General features: G+C 37.3%; 1 protein-coding gene across 1 annotated transcript; it reads right to left on the bottom strand.

Moving 5' to 3' along the window:
- Nucleotides 1-820: 820 nt before the first annotated feature.
- LOC115426147 (proepiregulin) lies at nt 821-17,656 on the bottom strand. Its single transcript, XM_030144136.1, has 5 exons — nt 17,402-17,656; nt 11,630-11,707; nt 10,409-10,535; nt 10,191-10,337; nt 821-1,452 (listed from the first exon to the last, which is right to left on the bottom strand). Exons 1-5 carry the CDS (start codon nt 17,439-17,441, stop codon nt 1,386-1,388), a joined length of 459 nt encoding a protein of 152 aa, XP_029999996.1. The 5' UTR covers nt 17,442-17,656; the 3' UTR covers nt 821-1,385.
- Between the last annotated feature and the right edge of the window lie 336 nt (nt 17,657-17,992).

Raw genomic sequence — 17,992 nt, 5'->3', positions numbered from 1 at the left:
TGTTCCTGAAAACGTTGGTTGTTTCACTAACAGAGAAATAAACCTCATTGCTTTTGCTTCCCTTGTGGCTCACAGATGTATTTTACTCCATTGGAAAGACTCAAAACCTCCTCCATCTAACTTTTGGTTGACAGACCTAATGTATTTTTTTTACTTAGAGAAAATTAAATACAGTTTAAGAAAACACCTGAGGTCCTTTTCTCTCCTTTGTTAACTCTATCCAGTCTTTGAACAACCAATCAGACGGTTTCATGGAGCAAGCTTGGACTATTCCTTTCATGACCAAGGTGATCATTAATATCGCTAAGATGTATTTTTTTACTTTTATAACACATGCTCTGTACCTATAATAAGGTTTTATTTTATTTAATGCATATATGTATGTATATATGTATATGTGTGTATATATGTATTTTTATTTATTATTTTTAATTATTTATTTCTAAGCTATTATTTTTATTTCATTCATTTTTTTTTTATTTGTGTATGGTTATCTATATAAGTATTCACATTTTCATTTTCATCAGTATTTTTGTGTTTTAATTTTTGATATTTGAAATGCCCAATGTGTTATTTTGTTCATCTGTTCATTTATGTTTATAAAAAAAAAAAAAAAAAGTTTATCATTCCTGTCTTATATATTGCTTTGGTTTATAAGTTTGAAGGATACTCAATAAAAATACATGTGAAAAAAACAAAAAAAAACACACACAAAAAACAACAACAACAAAAAAAAGCTTATTCGTGCAAGAGCAAAATAAATTCAAGTTGTATTGTTTTTTTTTGCAGCAGTAACAGAGCTTTAAAACGTGTCAGTGTATATAGTTATACTGCAGTGTACAATAAATTAGAAAATAATAGTATTTCTGGCTGAACTGTCATGCACAATGGTGACAATGATAATTATGGTTCTATTTACACTTTTTTTTTTTAATCATACTGCAGGTACAAAAGGCAGGAAATGCAACAATAAATAAAAGCTAAACCGGAAAACAACAACAAAAAAAAAAAAAAACTACCAAAGAAAGGGGAGAAATGGAGAAAAGCAACAAACCAGAGGATTAGAAAGTGGATAATCTGACTTTAGGAAATGATTCAGAAACACAGAGACAACTGTACTGAATGTAGCACAACTAGTTCAATGAAATAACTCTAACAATTCAGAAATGTTGAAGGTATGTCAGGACTAAAGCCACTGTTGTGTGTAGGCGTCGTATTCTGCTCCACTATTGTCCTTTCTATTCAAACACCAAAGGAACAGGCGCTGAAACTTAAGAACAGCTGCAACTACAAACAATCAGCCCTCACACAAAGCAGTTTTCTGTCCAGTTAAATGTGTTTGTGCAGATCTGCTGCTGCTTCCTGTGGATGAAGCCTGGGTGACTCTAAATGCTCTGGACTCCTTTATAACCCTGGTTCTTCTGTTGACGAGGGAATCTGCTTTTCTTATACCTGTGAAGACAATATTTTAATAATGCGTTCATGACACTTCACAAACACATAAAAACAAGGTCAAAATCACATGACTGCATGTTGTACAGGTCTTAGACGGAGCCCTATAAAGAGAGTTACGACACACTTTGATGTCATGTGGTTCATGTAAGCCTGAGTAGTTCCAAATGAACTGTTACGCTGTCATGTTATTCAATGGGAGATGCAGCAGTGAGCATGGAAAATCTGAAAATAAACCACACACAGCTGTTGTGTCACTACTGTGTGTACTGTTGTGTGTCTTATACTTTTGAGTAGTGGGGTTGACCACTGAAAGGACTGACTTTATTACTTTGAAAACTTAAATTTTGGGGGGACAGGTTCGTGTTAACTTGGGTAGGCTACTTACGTGAGAGGCGCTAACTTTACAAGTTCATTCATTCTGCAGTTGTACTGTACTGGTAAGGAGATGGACAATTTACCATTTTTAAGTTTTACTATTATAGGACTGAGGTAAACCCACTGAGAAAAACATTTGTACTAACGTTACCTTATCTTAAAAACGCTATAATTTGTGGTTATAGTGGTTAAATCTCAACAGCTGGACAAGTCAAGCTAGCAAACTAAAGGGCAACAGCTGAAAATCCAACATAACAGTTGTTTAAGATATAAATTTATACAAACGCTAACACAAGAAAACAGAATTTATAACATAAATGTCTGCTAATACAAGAGATACACTTGGTAATTTGAAAGATAATGATATTTTATTAACTTAGCGCTGGAATTGCTAGATCAGCTGCAATAGATATGAATGTGTTCTGACATTGCCACACTCAATGTAGGAACTGTCAGCCCCTCCATAACCCGGAAGTAGGTCCATATTTTGTCCGCCATTTTTTACTACGGGAGTTTATGGAAGTGTCAACAACTCTGATATATAACGAAGACTCTGGTCTTAGACAGAGGCCTCAATACTACGATCACACACTTTACAAAAGCATCAATATTTTTTGAAACCTTATCACCCTCACTCTGCTACCTAGGCCACACATCTACAATAAACTTACCCACAGCAAACAACAAACTGCTGGTAATAGCCATAACCATTGCTAAAAAGACTATCCTCAAGAACTGGAAATCCAAAAACAACACAAGCGTCACACAATGGAAGAACTCACTCAATGAATACATCTCAGAACCAGAACCCCCTTCATCTGGTCCCCCCCTTTGTTTATTTTCTATTGTCTTAACTTTTGTTTTTCTCTCTTTATACACTTTTTACCCCCATACTTCTCTGCTTTTTTAAATTGATTTCCTACCCCCCCCCCCCACCCATTTTTACCTCCACCAAGGAGGTTATGTTTTTGCCAGTGTTGGTTTGTCTGTCTGTCTGTCTGTCTGTATGTAAGATAACTCCAAAAGTTATAAACGGATTTGGATGAAACTACTGGCACAAGGAACAAATGATTAAATTTTGGTGGTGATGGGGGGGGCACTGATCTGCCTTGGCTGAGGTCTGCACTCTCCAAGTGCTTTTCTAGTTTTTTTTATAGGTTATTTACTAATGTATTTTTGTTCATTATGATTTCTGTTAATATCATCATTATTATTATCACTGTTGTTGATGAAAATGATTTTTTGTGGTTAATTTTCATTTGTTGTTATTACCAATTCCTTTCATATCTCTCTCTCTCTCTCCCTCACACACACACCAATGTATAACAATAAATATGAAATTAGTATCTGTTTTTGTTTTGTCTTATTTTTTCAACATGTTTTGTTATGGGCTGCAGGCGGCTGCACGAACCTCCCTACAGCCGCAGCACGAGCCTCCGTTTCCCACAATGCACACCGCAACAAAAAAATTCCGAAGATGCCTGAGTTACCTCCCGGCTCTGAATGTAAACACACGGGATTTGTTTATGGTGGATGGCACTTCGAAATTGTTCACCATAATATAAGAGATTCAGGTGAGTAATCACAGAAATATTTACAGATTCCTGATACTTAGGCGATGACTGAGGTTTTACAGATTTCATGAAAAATTCATCACGAAAGTCTCCCGCACCTTTAAATAAAGGACGTCAAACTCATATTAGTTCTGGTTCCACATACAGACTAATGTGATCTCAAACGGACTGAACCAGTAAAATAACAACATAACAACCTACTCATAATGACAACTTTTTGTTTTTGTTTGTTTTTCTCTGTATTTTGTGCAAAAAAGTAAACTTACATTATGAAAATGTTTACAACTACAAACTGTCCTTAACACAAACAACCATGAACAACCTGAAATTTAAGAAGAATAAGTACAATTTTAACAATATTGTGTCTCAGATTATCATTTACACATGTGCATTACAGATCAGAGCTACAAAGGTATAAAACATTTAGTAACAGACAGAATATTGTTGAAATTCCATTTCTCTTAAGACATTTCATGTTGTTCTTATTTTTTCAGGTTATTACCTCCGCCAAGGAGGTTATGTTTTTGCCAGGGTTTGTTTGTTTGTTTGTCTGTCTGTTTGTTTGTTTGTCTGTCCGTTAGTGTGCAACATAACTCAAAAAGTTATGGACAGATTTGGATGAAATTTTCAGGGTTTGTTGGAAATGGGATAAGGAAGAAATGATTAAATTTTGGTGGTGATCGGGGGGGGGGGGGGGGGGCACTGATCAGCCTTGGCGGAGGTCTGCGCTCTCCGAGTGCTTCTAGTTCACATTTTTTGTGAAAGGATAGTTTGTAAATGTAAATATTTTCATGTAATTTTACTTTTTTACACTAAAACAAAGACAAAAAATTTGTAGTTGTCATTACTTCTAGGTTATTCTGATAGTATTTTACTGGTCTGACCCACTTGAGATTGCATTGGTCTGGATGTGGAACCTGAGCTAACATGATTTTGACACCATTAATTACTATTATTATTATTGGGGGGAGCTGTGGCCCAGAGGGCTGGAGAGTTGGCTTGTAATCGAAGGGTCACCAGTTCAGTTCCATGGACTGGCAGAAAAAGTTGTTGGCTGATGTGCCCTTAAGCAAGGCACATAACCCCCCATTTGCTCCGCGGGTGCCTGCTATGGCAAGCCCGCTCCTAGTTTGCAGTGTGTGGTGTGTTCCTGCATGTTCTAGAGCTGGGTTAAAAGCAGAGGTTGAATTTCAGTGTGTGGTAAAATGCACCGTATACTGACAATAAAGGATCTTAATCTAATTCATATCTTTGCGCAAATCCACAAATTCACCCCCAGGCTGGATTGGACCCTTTAGAGGGCCAGTTTTGGCCCACAGGCCGTATGTTTGACATCCTTGCTTTAAATGGTCTTAAACATAGTGATTGGTGCCTTCATTAAAAATTTGGGATAATTCACAGTACATGTAAATCTCATGTGATCCAGAACAGAATGTTGGAATCTGACAGGAGCGTCACTATTTTATGGTGGTAGACCAGAGAGCAAGGTTATTATCGTTAACGAAAACGAACGAAATGACGAAAACTAAAATTGAAAAAAACATTTTCGTTAACTGAAATAAATAAAAACTCTAATTAAAAGAAAAAAAACGATAACTAACTGAAACTGTATTGTGAGCTTACAAAACTAACTAAAACGTATAAAAATTATGGATACAATTCCCTTCGTTTTCGTCTCTGTCAATGTCGGATTGATATGAAATTAATTTATTTCACTTCAGCAGTTTGAGCTGGTGACACCATACGACACTTCACAGTCTGTCATGTCTGGTCATTTGTGGTTTCCAGTCGTCTTCTGGTCCCCACTCTACCTGGAACATACAGACTAAAGCTGGGACACAGCAGCACAGTCCTGTCTGGGGTTTACTGTAGTGATACATGGGTCGGGTTTTTTTTTTTTTTTTTGGCGTACCGTGTGTGTGCGCGTGAGTGACAGACAGAGCTGAGCTAAAGGACAGTCAGTGTTGAACTAGCATCCAGGTTAAAACTGGAGAGTTTATCACCATGAAAAGGCCTTCCAAGCCCTGAACTGCACAGTTTAGAAGAGGAGAAAAGAGGAGGATGAAAACTAATCCAATTACAGAGGTATGGAACCTGTTAGAATGTTCAAAAACGTTTGATGTTACTAGCTACAGCTAGCTGAACTGAACTGAAGCAAAGTTAGCTAATAATGGAACTGGAGATGATTAAGATATGAGAGATCTGCTAAGGTGTGGTTGACTGATGAGGAACTGGGTTATATATGTTTATAAGTGGTTTGTATATGTTTCTGTCTGCTTTAACTGCTGGTTAGCTGGTTTATAATAGGTTCCTATCTGGTTTAACTGCTGGTTAGCTGGTTTATATATGTTTCTATCTGCTTTAACTGCTGGTTAGCTGGTTTATATATGTTTCTGTCTGCTTTAACTGCTGGTTAGCTGGTTTATAATAGGTTCCTATCTGGTTTAACTGCTGGTTAGCTGGTTTATATATGTTTCTATCTGCTTTAAATGCTGGTTAGCTGGTTTATATATGTTTCTGTCTGCTTTAACTGCTGGTTAGCTGGTTTATAATATGTTCCTATCTGCTTTAACTGCTGGTTAGCTGGTTTATATATGTTTCTATCTGCTTTAACTGCTGGTTAGCTGGTTTGTATATGTTTCTATCTGCTTTAACTGCTGGTTAGCTGGTTTATATATGTTTCTGTCTGCTTTAACTGCTGGTTAGCTGGTTTATAATAGGCTCCTATCTGGTTTAACTGCTGGTTAGCTGGTTTATATATGTTTCTATCTGCTTTAAATGCTGGTTAGCTGGTTTATATATGTTTCTGTCTGCTTTAACTGCTGGTTAGCTGGTTTATAATATGTTCCTATCTGCTTTAACTGCTGGTTAGCTGGTTTATATATGTTTCTATCTGCTTTAACTGCTGGTTAGCTGGTTTATATATGTTTCTATCTGCTTTAACTGCTGGTTAGCTGGTTTATATATGTTTCTATCTGCTTTAACTGCTGGCTGCTTTGTGCATCTCCTCTCATGCTTTGCACATCTTCGCATTGTTTCACGTAAGTGACGTTGAGTATGGATTGCACCCCACCTCAACCTGCTATAGGGAATTTATACATTGTACGGTACATTGTGTCTCTGCTCAGTCCATGAGCCGCCCTAACCCGACCCCCAAATAAAGTGTCCAGGGTAACACATATCCACGCCTCACTAATTTCTTTGAATAGGATGATGAGGAAGATAAAATATATGAAATAACTAAAACTAATACTAAAACTAAACTAAACTAAACTAAACTAAAACTAAGCATTCAGAAAAAAACGATAACTAATAAAAACTAACAAACCTGCTCTAAAAACTAATTAAAACTAACTGAATAAGAGAAAAAAAAAGTCAAAACTAATTAAAACTAAACTATAATTAAAAATCCAAAACTATTATAACCTTGCCAGAGAGCAAAAAAATACAATTATACAAACACACGGAAAATAAGATATATAATGTCAAACACGTTTTTAGATACATGACTTATTGTGCTTTTTCCTGTTAAACATCAATGCTGAGTAAACTGTAAGTGTGTTACAAGGCCCCTGGTGCTAAAGTGCGCCCCCCAGTGACATAATAAATAATGTCACTGAGCTGTTGTTCAGCTGGATTTGCTGCTTAAGAAAATCTGGTAGAATGTGTCATTATTCAGAAAAACCAAAGGTTTTTTCACTGGGCGTTCAGGGTATTTATGGTCCTTTAACATGTCGTGATAATGTTGGCTGTGTGTTTGAAGGTCCACAGACACTGATCATAATGGTCCTCTGGGGTTTAACCTGCCTCCACATGAAACAGGATGTTGTGACAGACTTTACATCATGACCTCAAACCCAGGGAAGACCTGCAGGTTTCACATGATGACAGAGGTTGAATCACCACAGCGTCTCTGATGACACATTATCAGATTTATTTATGGTTCCAAGCACCACATCCACACCAGAAACATGTCAAGAATGTCTGTAATGGTATTTGTCTTTTGAGGACTCCTGTAGGATGGAGTAGGACTGAACCTAAGGATAGACTTGGGTCCAATCCCAGTTCACCCCTTGGCCCTCCCCCTTACCCCTCCCCCTTGGCCCTTGCACTTGGCACTACCCCTTGAAACAAAGTTGCAAGAGGTATTAAATGGCCGATCAAATTCTTAAGTTATTTACGAAGAAAATACGTACATTTGTGTGTTTCTTTCATCACTGCTGCACTTTTTTGCTGTGTTTACCTCCATCTTGTTAAGGATTCGAACAGAATTATGGGAGATGTCTCATACCCCTTTGTTTGTCGTGTGGTCCTGAAAAATCTCCATTTTGAGCCCTTCCCCTCTGACTCATCGATAATCGGGACACCCCTAATCCTTCACATGAACGGACAAAATGGAGGGGCAGGGGCGCCACTACCAGTCGTGGGCCCCATGAAAAGTAAATGTTGTGGACCCTTCATAAAATTCAGTATCTTGTTGATCTGTTGGGGGGGACATGTAGGTGGGAGTGCGGTTCATACACACCATTACTTATGCTAGCGTGAAACAAAACTTAGCATACTTTCAATGTCTGACTCCTGACTTCTACGCCTCTCTTATGCAACGGATCTTAGATGAAATTTTCACAACTTCTAGCCTGTATCCTCTGAGCCCCCTCCACTGCTTTATGGGCCCCCTGCAAATGCTGGATCCCATGAATTTGTCATGTTTACCCCCCCTTATTGATGCCCCAGGGTAGGGGTAAGGGGGAGGGCCAAGGTGACAAAGTGACAATAAAAGAAGTTTGAATATTTGTAATTAAATGTCCCAGAATTCCTTGGGACACCCATCTGATGAGTAAATACAGAAATTGCATGAAAGGAGATTACTAGCTAAAATTTTAAGAGAATCTGAAGCAATCTTTCAAAAAGTGATCAAACCAAAAATGTGAAGTATATGTGTTTCCATGTGGATCTAATAAACACAGTAGAAGAAGCAACTCATTCTGCTGTTGTTTCCATCTAAAGCGGCTGTGATGCGTGAGGAATAATTCAGTCTCAGTCGTCTCCATCTGTGGTTCCAGATGTTTTTTCAGTCACATGACTTCACGGGAGCTACATCACCATTTATTTCCAAAAGGTGTTTCTATTCCTCCAATATATATTTCATTGAAAAACAGCACAAACAACTTCAAGCGGGGAAAAAAAAAAAAAAAAAAAAATTTAAAACATTTTTTATTTGACAAATTTCTAAATGTATATTTATATGTTTATGGAAACAGACAAAAGTTAGATTTATGAAATGTTTAGAACATGAATGAACCACAGTGGTCCCAACAGGGCAGACGGTGAAAACATCTGTCAGAGGAATCTACAGAATTATTAGGAACTCAGTGTCAACTTATATCTGCACTATATTTAAAGGACTATTTAATTTCTTATTTATTTAAATTTGACCAGGACAATAGCCTTAATGACAGACATAGCAATTTTTAAATTTTAGACGATAATATATACGAATAATCATTGACAGGACATGTTTTTATTTGTTTTTCTCCTTTGTTTTTTACTGTTTTGCCTCTAAACTCTGGCACATCAGCAGTTAGTGGGTTCAGCCCACAGTTTACATCAATGAATCATTTAGTATCCACGATGACGCAACATCAGAGACACAGTTCAGCCGCTGGTGACGCAGGACAGACAATTTAATAACTGGGTGACGGTGAATTGGACTTTAGCATTAATGAGATAAAAGTAGAGCTGCAGTCTGACACATATGAGCTGAGACCAAACATGGAGCTCATACAACAGATGAGCATCGGAGTAACTGATAGAACAGTAGCAGGAACAGGGAAACATGTAGTCGATACTGGAGCTGAAGCCATTAATCCACTGATTAACTGACTAACTTGAATCCATTAAAAAAAATTATTCCATTACAGTTTTCCTAAATTGAAGCTTCGTTTCCTTAATTTCCCTGCAGTTGAACATGCTGTTGTCATTGGACTGGTTTGTTATTGTTTATATCCATAGATATTTTTATTTATCCTTTGAATTTTATACTTTTTGTGGTTCTGGAATACAGGATTTTTACTTTTACATTTTTACTTTTTTTTTTCTCCTATTCAAATAATCATTTTATCAAATTGAATCAAAGTAAATTATTGATACATTAGTCGATTACAAAAACAGTCGATAGCTGCAGCTCTAGTTAATACCAATATCTGACAATAGGCTGGTGAATGTCTATTTTTAAAACAGGTTTCAAAATTTCATTCATAAAATAGGGTGAAATGTTCACATATATGCGCCCCCCCCCCCCCCCCCCTGCCAGGGACACAAAGGGGAGGTAATCACATGCAAGGAAAAACAGTTAAATATTTCTATCATTTCTTTGGGAGCATCTTAACAATGGTGATGACATTCAGTAAGGGCCTGTATGGATCAAGGACAAACAAAACTGTTGGGGCCTAAAAGTAGTTTCATCTTAATTCACTGACTGCATTTATTGTTATTATAGTGCTTCAGAGAGATGGATATACTTTATCGATTCCAAATTGGGAAATCACAATTTAAAGCAGTGGGATTCAAACCTACACCTCTGAAGAGACTGGAGCCTTAATCCAGCCCCTTAGACCGCTCAGCCACAGTACCAATATGAGCACACCTTCAAATTTATTTATTTTATTTTACGTGTTTTGTCTTGATGAAGAAGCGCTGATCATTCAGTCAATGTCGTCACTGGTAACTCACACCCAGACTGTTGTATACACACACACACACACACACACACACACACACCCTTACCATTTGCAGCAGAAGTAGAGGGTTCCGGCCAGGCCTATGATCAGCAGTGTGACACACACCACGGTGACAGCCAGCTGCTCCTCTCCCATTGGCTGGAACACCAGCTGTGGTTGTTCACACCTGTTGCCGTGGAAACCCAGCTCACACCTGGAAAACACACAGACACCAGTCAATCCTGATCACACACACAGTTAATACAGGAGTGAAGAGCAGCGTACCTGCAGTGGTTCTCATTGACGTCCACCAGGAACATGCACTGGCCGTGGTTCAGGCAGTAGTTGTCAAACGATTTGTCACAGTTCTGTGTTGACCTCTTGGCCACATGGGGGTGTAGTTCTCCCTGTCCTGAGTCACCAGTAGCATAACAATAACACACAAACAGTACTTGGTCATTTTCACTCATCTGATAGGCCTCAGGAATGAGTGGATATCTGTTTAAACTCATTTTTTTAACCCTTAAACAGCGACTGGCAAACAAGAGCATCTACTGATGTAACTGTTTAATACCTGTTGATTCACTAATTCGATCAATACATGGAAATAATTGGTGCAAAATGCAGTTTGTCGTAGTAAATGTGGAAACACTATGTTCGGATGATCACACTGAAGTCCACTGCTTTATGTGTTCAAAACTGTATGGAAATAAAAGTTACAACATTGGCTATGATTAATTAAATGATGCCAAAATGAATGCATGCCATAATGCCCGCTAAAGGCTAAATAACACTGAGGCTTTATGAAAAGTCATTGCTCTGCCAGTGGGACTGTACAGTGCAATGTTATTTATTGTTTATTCCAATGGGCAATGTTTGATTGTTGTTGTTAATTAAGTAATATAAGTCATATAAAGGTCATTATTATTATTATTATTATTATTATTATTATTATTATTATTACTCAGATGCTTATATTACTTACTGTTTACTTTATACATACTTATATTTCGTTATGACTGCTACTACTGTGATTACCTTATGATTGTTATTATTAATTCTGTTACTATAAAATTATACATTTGTTACATAATTATTTATTTTATTATTATTATTGTTATTATTATTATTATTATTATCATTATTATTATTATTATTATTATTATTATTATTATTATTAGTTTATTATTTATTATTATTAGTAATTCTAATGTGCAATTACCTGTTTTTTTTTACTACTGTATTTATAGTTGTTATTATTAATATTTTCTTTTCCTTTTTGTCTTCTTATATGTGTACATTCAGTGTTTGTGCTGCTACTTCAACCTTAATTTCCAGAGGGTTCTGCCCAAGAGACCAGTAAAGTTCTAATATAATGTAAAATGTGCATGTGTACATATTGTACATTAAACATGTATTTTGTACGGACTAGACTGGTTCTCAGTGTACTGACTATATGATATATCTTATACATATCTGTATTTTTACAGTGTGAGCGGTGAATACCTGCAGGTAGAGAAGTGTCTGTGTTCACTTTAGAGGAGACACTCCTGGTGAGAACATAAGGCCAGAGCAGCAGCACACCTGTGGAACACAGAATCACTGTCTGATTAAGAACACTGTCATCATGACAGATCTCTGTAAACTGATGATACACGTGTGTGCAGTAAACACACACAGAGACCACAGGTTAAATTAGTGGTGATATAATAAATAGTATATGACAATTCTTTTATTGTACAAATATTTGATGACATTTCTCCCAAATTGCACATAAAATATAGCATTTAGGCCATTTATTCTGTTTAGAAGAGTTCATAAATCAGTTTTTGTTGGAATAGGTTCATGTGTCTTAGCATGCTCTACAGTATTCTGTCACTTTGCTTTTTGTGCCACTCCTGGTACAAATATGCAGCCACTCGGCTTTGTTTGACGGTTGATATCCATCCATCTATCTCTTGATTGCGTTCCATTCCAAAATTAACCAGGTTTTTCATGACATAATCTTCAGAGGTCCCTTTTTCATTTTTTGCAAATTTATCCTCTCTAGACACAGAAGTTTAAAGTCTATATTTGAGATACTCACATGCTGAAACTGTTTTTTTTTTTTTTTTCCAAACTACTAATCAATCACATAAACTGAATAGCCAAAAATAAATATAGGTTTTTAGAATGTTTGACAATAAGAACATCTGCATCCTAAACCGATGCATATTTGAGATATTAAAGTTTTCTCCTGTTTTTAGAGTAAACTACACCAGTAGGATATGATGTGGTGTGGCTGGTGTTGCCTGCCTGTACCAGCCTGCACATATTTTGAACATAAGGCATCTGCAGACGCCCACATTCCTGCAGGCAGGACAGGGAAACATGAACCTGGACGCAATGTGCTTCTGGTTATAACTATAAATCTGGTCATTCATGTTATAAATGCACAGAGACTGTGTCCACTATGGCCTCATGTGGAGCTGTGCAGAGTGCACAAACCTGAAACTGGAACACTGATAATGCCACTTTTCTCTATTACTAATTACTCATCATTTATCATTAGCTGACTCACTGATGCACATGGATCAAAGTGTTCCACGTACACTCCCTGTATTAATGCCAATACTTTGAACAATCTGCACATAACATGGAGGTTTGACTCTGTAACGTGACATTTTAATATGTAAAACTTAGTTTGTAAACGTTTACTCTGCTTTGGCTGCTGAATATGATGCAAGAGCTGTAAAAACTGCTAGCATGATGCCAATAACAGGTCAAAACAGAAACAGAGAGGAATAAAAGCTGGATGATAGTCCAAAAGTTGAACTGGGATAGCTGTGAAATTATATTAAATAAAAAAAAATAAAAATAAAACAAACAAATATTTGTAAAACTTGTGTCAAGCTAACAGTAGTGAATGCTAATGCTTTAGCTCTAAAAGTAATGTTTCCTCTAAAATAGAGGTACCAAGGAAACTGAGCTAGCATTGAAAAAAAAGGTAGCTTCGAAGAGTTAACTGAAAAATGATTTTATCTTTATTTTTAATGATTTTATCCGCTCGTCTGGGGAACGTTGTCTGGTGGTCCCCAGACCTTGTACAAGACAATCCAGGCTCTTTTCATGGGTCGTTCCACGTTGGTGGAACGCTCTACCAAGTACTATGAGAACAGAGGCATCCCTGCCTATCTTCGAGAGGCTCCAGAAGACCCAGCTCTTCCGAGAGCACCTCCTGTCCTAGCACTGGCAGACATTCCATTTTAAATATTTTAATAAAGTTCTTTCCAGGCTTATCACAGATTTTCCCAGGATTATCTCTGGACCTGCTGGGGTGGTCCTGCCTCTCTCCTGCCTTCATCATCATCACACACCTATCCTCAGCTGCCTCCATGTGTCTGCCCCTACTCCCCCCTTCTCCCCCAGTCTCTATCTCTATCACTCTATCTTTCTCTCTTTCTTTACCCTCTCTCTCTAACCCCAGCTGGTCAAGGCAGACGTCCATCCTCCAGGAGTCTGGGTCTGCTCCAGGTTTCTGCTGTTAAAGGGAAGTTTTTCCTCGCTACTGTCACCAGTCACAAGTGTTTGCTCCTGGAGGATTCTGTTGGGTTTCTGTAAATTGGCTTAGAGTCTGGTTTTGACCAACTCTATATATAAAGTGTCATGAGATAACTTTTTTGTTGCGATCTGACGCTATATAAATAAAATTTGATTGATTGAGTGATTTAATTGGTTTTCCCCTGTAAGTCGCTTTGGAAAAAAGCGTGTGCCAAATGCATAAACATAAACATAAACATCTTAGAAATGGCTTTAACTTTGAAGTACAGTTAGCTAAAAATGAAGTTAAGGAGTAGATTTAGCAAATGTTAATGTACGACTGGCTCTAAACAAACATCCCATAAGCACACAAACACATGAGGAACTAATACTGTATCCTGAGCCTTTAAATTGTTAGTGGTACCCAACAGTTTACTTTAACTTAAAGTGATAGCAGTTTATTATATGACTTTTATAGTGAGGTTTAGCCTAACCAGCAATCCAACAGCAGTAAAATGCAGCTGGAATCTTACTTTGTATCATAAATCTTCTGTTCATCATTTATTGGCAGCATCCTGCGTCCCTCAGGCTCTGGGATGAGCACAAACGTCTGCTCATTAACGCAGGTATGTGGCTCTTTTTATCACACTCCAAATCTTCCACTCAGGGAGGCTTAAGACCCACAAAAACACTCTTCATATGTGGCCATGACTGATCATCAGACCCTAAGACTGACATTTTGATGTGTAAAACATTTTCATTAAACATTCCCCTCAAATAAAACTATTGGATTAGAGAATATACTTGAAGATATTATTTTAAGTCTTTTTTCATTTGATGGTTCTGTTATATTTGTATCTGATCTTAAAGAGCCTCCAGGTTTATACTTCTGTGGATGCAAACTGTGACCTAACGATACCTTAATGTACATGTACTGAACAGGCTTTTTATTCCTAGACTAAGTAGATCAAATTAGCTCCACATCCAACAGTAAATCATAAAACCTCTAACCAATGCTTTAACAAACTTTACTGTAAACTAACATACTGATAATGCCAGGGAAGACTCTTATATTTGCAAACCATGTATTGTTTTACAACATTTTACTGATATCACTTAAGTAGTTATAAACAGTACAGTTTGACTGCAGGAAAAGAAGAGTCATTTATATGTAGCTCAGCGGATTGGGCAGAAATGGAGGAACAGGGTGTGTAAAAAAAACACAGGGTGTGTAATATTCCAGTGGGCGTGAAAGCGGCATGAGTTGTGGAATGTATTGTCCTGTTCATTACACAAACAACATTTAACAGCTTAGAACATTCATTCAGCCATGTACAAATGTGCAAAAATAGTTTAGAAATAAATAATTAAATCATGAAAATAATAAATAATAGGGGAAAATAATACAATTCTAATCACTTTTCAGTGACGAATTACAAATTAAGTCAAAATTGATACAAGATGGAGATGACTAGGTATAAAAGTGAGATTAGTTAGATTATGCACGGCGCAGTATGGACGTCTCTGATTGGTCAACGTGATGCACTTTTCCACCAATAGAAATGCAGTGATACCCGTTTTTACCGTCTCTTTCCCAGAACCAAACGTAATGACACTATTGCTAAAAATGATGTTTTATTGTGTCTCATAACTTTGGTTTTCCATGTGTTTTCAACATGACTGACTTCACAGTATTAGTTCAACATCTGCACTTTCCACACAAACTGAAACAGAGTTTCAGCGAGGCTCCGTCTTGCTGCCACGTCATCATAAATTGCACATGTCACCAGGACGCGCCAACGCGTCCAGGGACCCTCTAGGGTTAACTGATGATTTGCTTAATTTTTGCAAAAAAATAGATGGATTAAGCCAAAATTAGGTTGTGACAAGATAAGAAAACAATATGCTGATAATAAGCACGGCTTTGAGCTGAGCAAGCCATGCACCATTTTTTTGGCTGTGCTTTTCAAAAATTAATCGTGCAAATCACGGGTGCACAGCTCACTGCCTAATACACTGATGTAGATACCACATGATGTATGATCCAAATGTTAGAACTCTGGTTTTCTTAAGCAATATAAAGGCTTTTTCAAAAAAGTAAGAACTACACCAGAGAAAAAATGAATTGACTTTTACAAGTAATTATCTTCACAGTTTTCTTCAAGTAGAGCTTCCCCTGCAGAGTGTGTCTGGTCCTTTCAATGCAGATGGTGAATTTCTTCATTTCTTCACCTTTAGAGTCATCTTCATCTGCATGTAAGTCTGTCTCACTTGTGTGGAATTTCACCTTGACCATGCCATGCTGTCAATCACACTGATTCATGAATACATTTTTTTAGATTGAAATGAAGTAAAATATCTCAGATTTACTCAAAATAACCATAAAAGTAGAAGAGGATGACTTGTAATTACTTCCATACCTACAGCCACTGGAGAACAGGAACACCAGCACATATTTACTATGTCAGACATGTTATCAACTTGTGTTTTTGTTTATGCAGATGATGTATGTGTGTGATAAGGCCTGTGCATTTGCATACAGCCAAAATAAATGAAGGATTGGAGTAAAATAAGCAAAATGGAACTAAAATGAGTTAAAGGTGGCTCAGGTCAGCTACAAACTGATATTAAACCTCCAGTGACAGTGGATCTGAGAACTTATGGTGACAAGGACTGAAACTGGAGCTGAAACAATTTGTTGAGTAATCAACTCAAATCGATTAAAAAATTATTCTATTACAATTTTCCTGAATCGAAGCTTCGTTTCCCTAATGTCTGTGCTGTAAAACATTGGTTCCACTGTTGTGTTTCACATGGACACTTCTTGTGATGCACATGATGCCAGGATCAACACAAACAACAGAAGAGATGATGACAAAAAGGCAGAAAATGTCTGTATGTTGACTTTTCTCCATTGGAACCATCACTTACTCCTGTAAACTGTGAAGCTTTAAGACAAACATAAATATGAGTGTGTATTTGTTTCAGTTGGATGTTAGTTCCATGTTCAGTTGGTAGAAGTTAGTCAGTTGGATCCAAATTTGTTGAAGACTGACCTGACAGATTGTTTATAGAAGACATTGGACTGGTTTGTTGTTGTTTATATCTATAGATACTTTTATATATACTTTCATACTGTTGTTGTTGTTGTTGTTATTGTTATTTCTATAAAGATATTTTGTATATATTTTACTTTTTATGGTTGTTGTTTCTGGAATAAAGGACAAGTTGTATGTCATTGTCACACACGTCTGTTTCACATTTTTGCTTTTGTTTTGGCTCTGCAAATAATCATTTAACCAAAATGAATCACAGAAAACAATCAGTAGATTATTTCAATAGATTATAGTATATATAGATTATTTTCTGATTATTGTGGCTTTACAAACCACAGTTATGACAAATGTGGACTTTTCACTATTTCACAGTCGAAGGGAAATTATGTCCAAAGCTGTTTGTGTTCACATAGGTTTCCTATAATTAATACATGTTTTCACTTCATATATGTAAATTCAATATATGCACATGTACCTTCATATATTTGTGTATAAGGTGATTAGAGCCTGTAATAAAAAAAAAAATCCTCAAGAAACTCTGAATTTTCAGTTTAAAGACAATTTACACATAACATTTGTCTGATACTACAAATTAAAACACATATTTGACATAAACTTAATATATAAGATTAACTGATTACAAAAATAATCAATAATCGCAGCTGTAATTGGAGCATCTGCCATCTGTGATCCTCAGACTCACCGAGCAGTGGCCGGAGGGCGGAGGGAGGTCTGGGGCCCATGACGGGGCTGTGACAGCGGGCCTGCGGTGGGCGCACGGGGGCGAGCGGAGGCGGGTAACCGGCGGTGGAGGGGCGACGAGTCCTCTGGAAGCACGAGACCGACTAAACCGACGGGACCGGCTGAGCTCCGGGTCTGGGTGTGGTGGAAGTTATTTAGACAATCTGACACTTCTGAGGTCCACAGTGGAACACGGAGCTGCAGGAGGGGGATCCAGGAGACAGGCTGAGGCCTGTCTGGCATGGGTGTCAAACATAGGGCCTGCGGACCACAGCCGGCCCTCCAAAGACTCCAACTGCACTGGAAAAACCATAACTAGTAACTGGTGATTTCATTAGTTTTCAAATTAAACTGACTCAGAAATAAAGCTTTCCATTTACAACCTGCAAAAACTTGTCTGCCCAGCAAATTCCTCTCATTGTTGTCCTAAGATTTTCTAAACAGCACAACAAAGGTTATCAACTTTTGAGTAGATTTTTTGAGTGAAGTTGGGAACCAGTGGGAAACCCCATAGATGACTGACGTGTGCATGCACACATGGTCCGAACAAGTT

Source organism: Sphaeramia orbicularis, chromosome 9 (genome assembly GCF_902148855.1).
Source record: "Sphaeramia orbicularis chromosome 9, fSphaOr1.1, whole genome shotgun sequence".
NCBI classification, from domain to species: domain Eukaryota; kingdom Metazoa; phylum Chordata; class Actinopteri; order Kurtiformes; family Apogonidae; genus Sphaeramia; species Sphaeramia orbicularis.
This window is presented reverse-complemented; position numbering and strand designations above follow the sequence as displayed.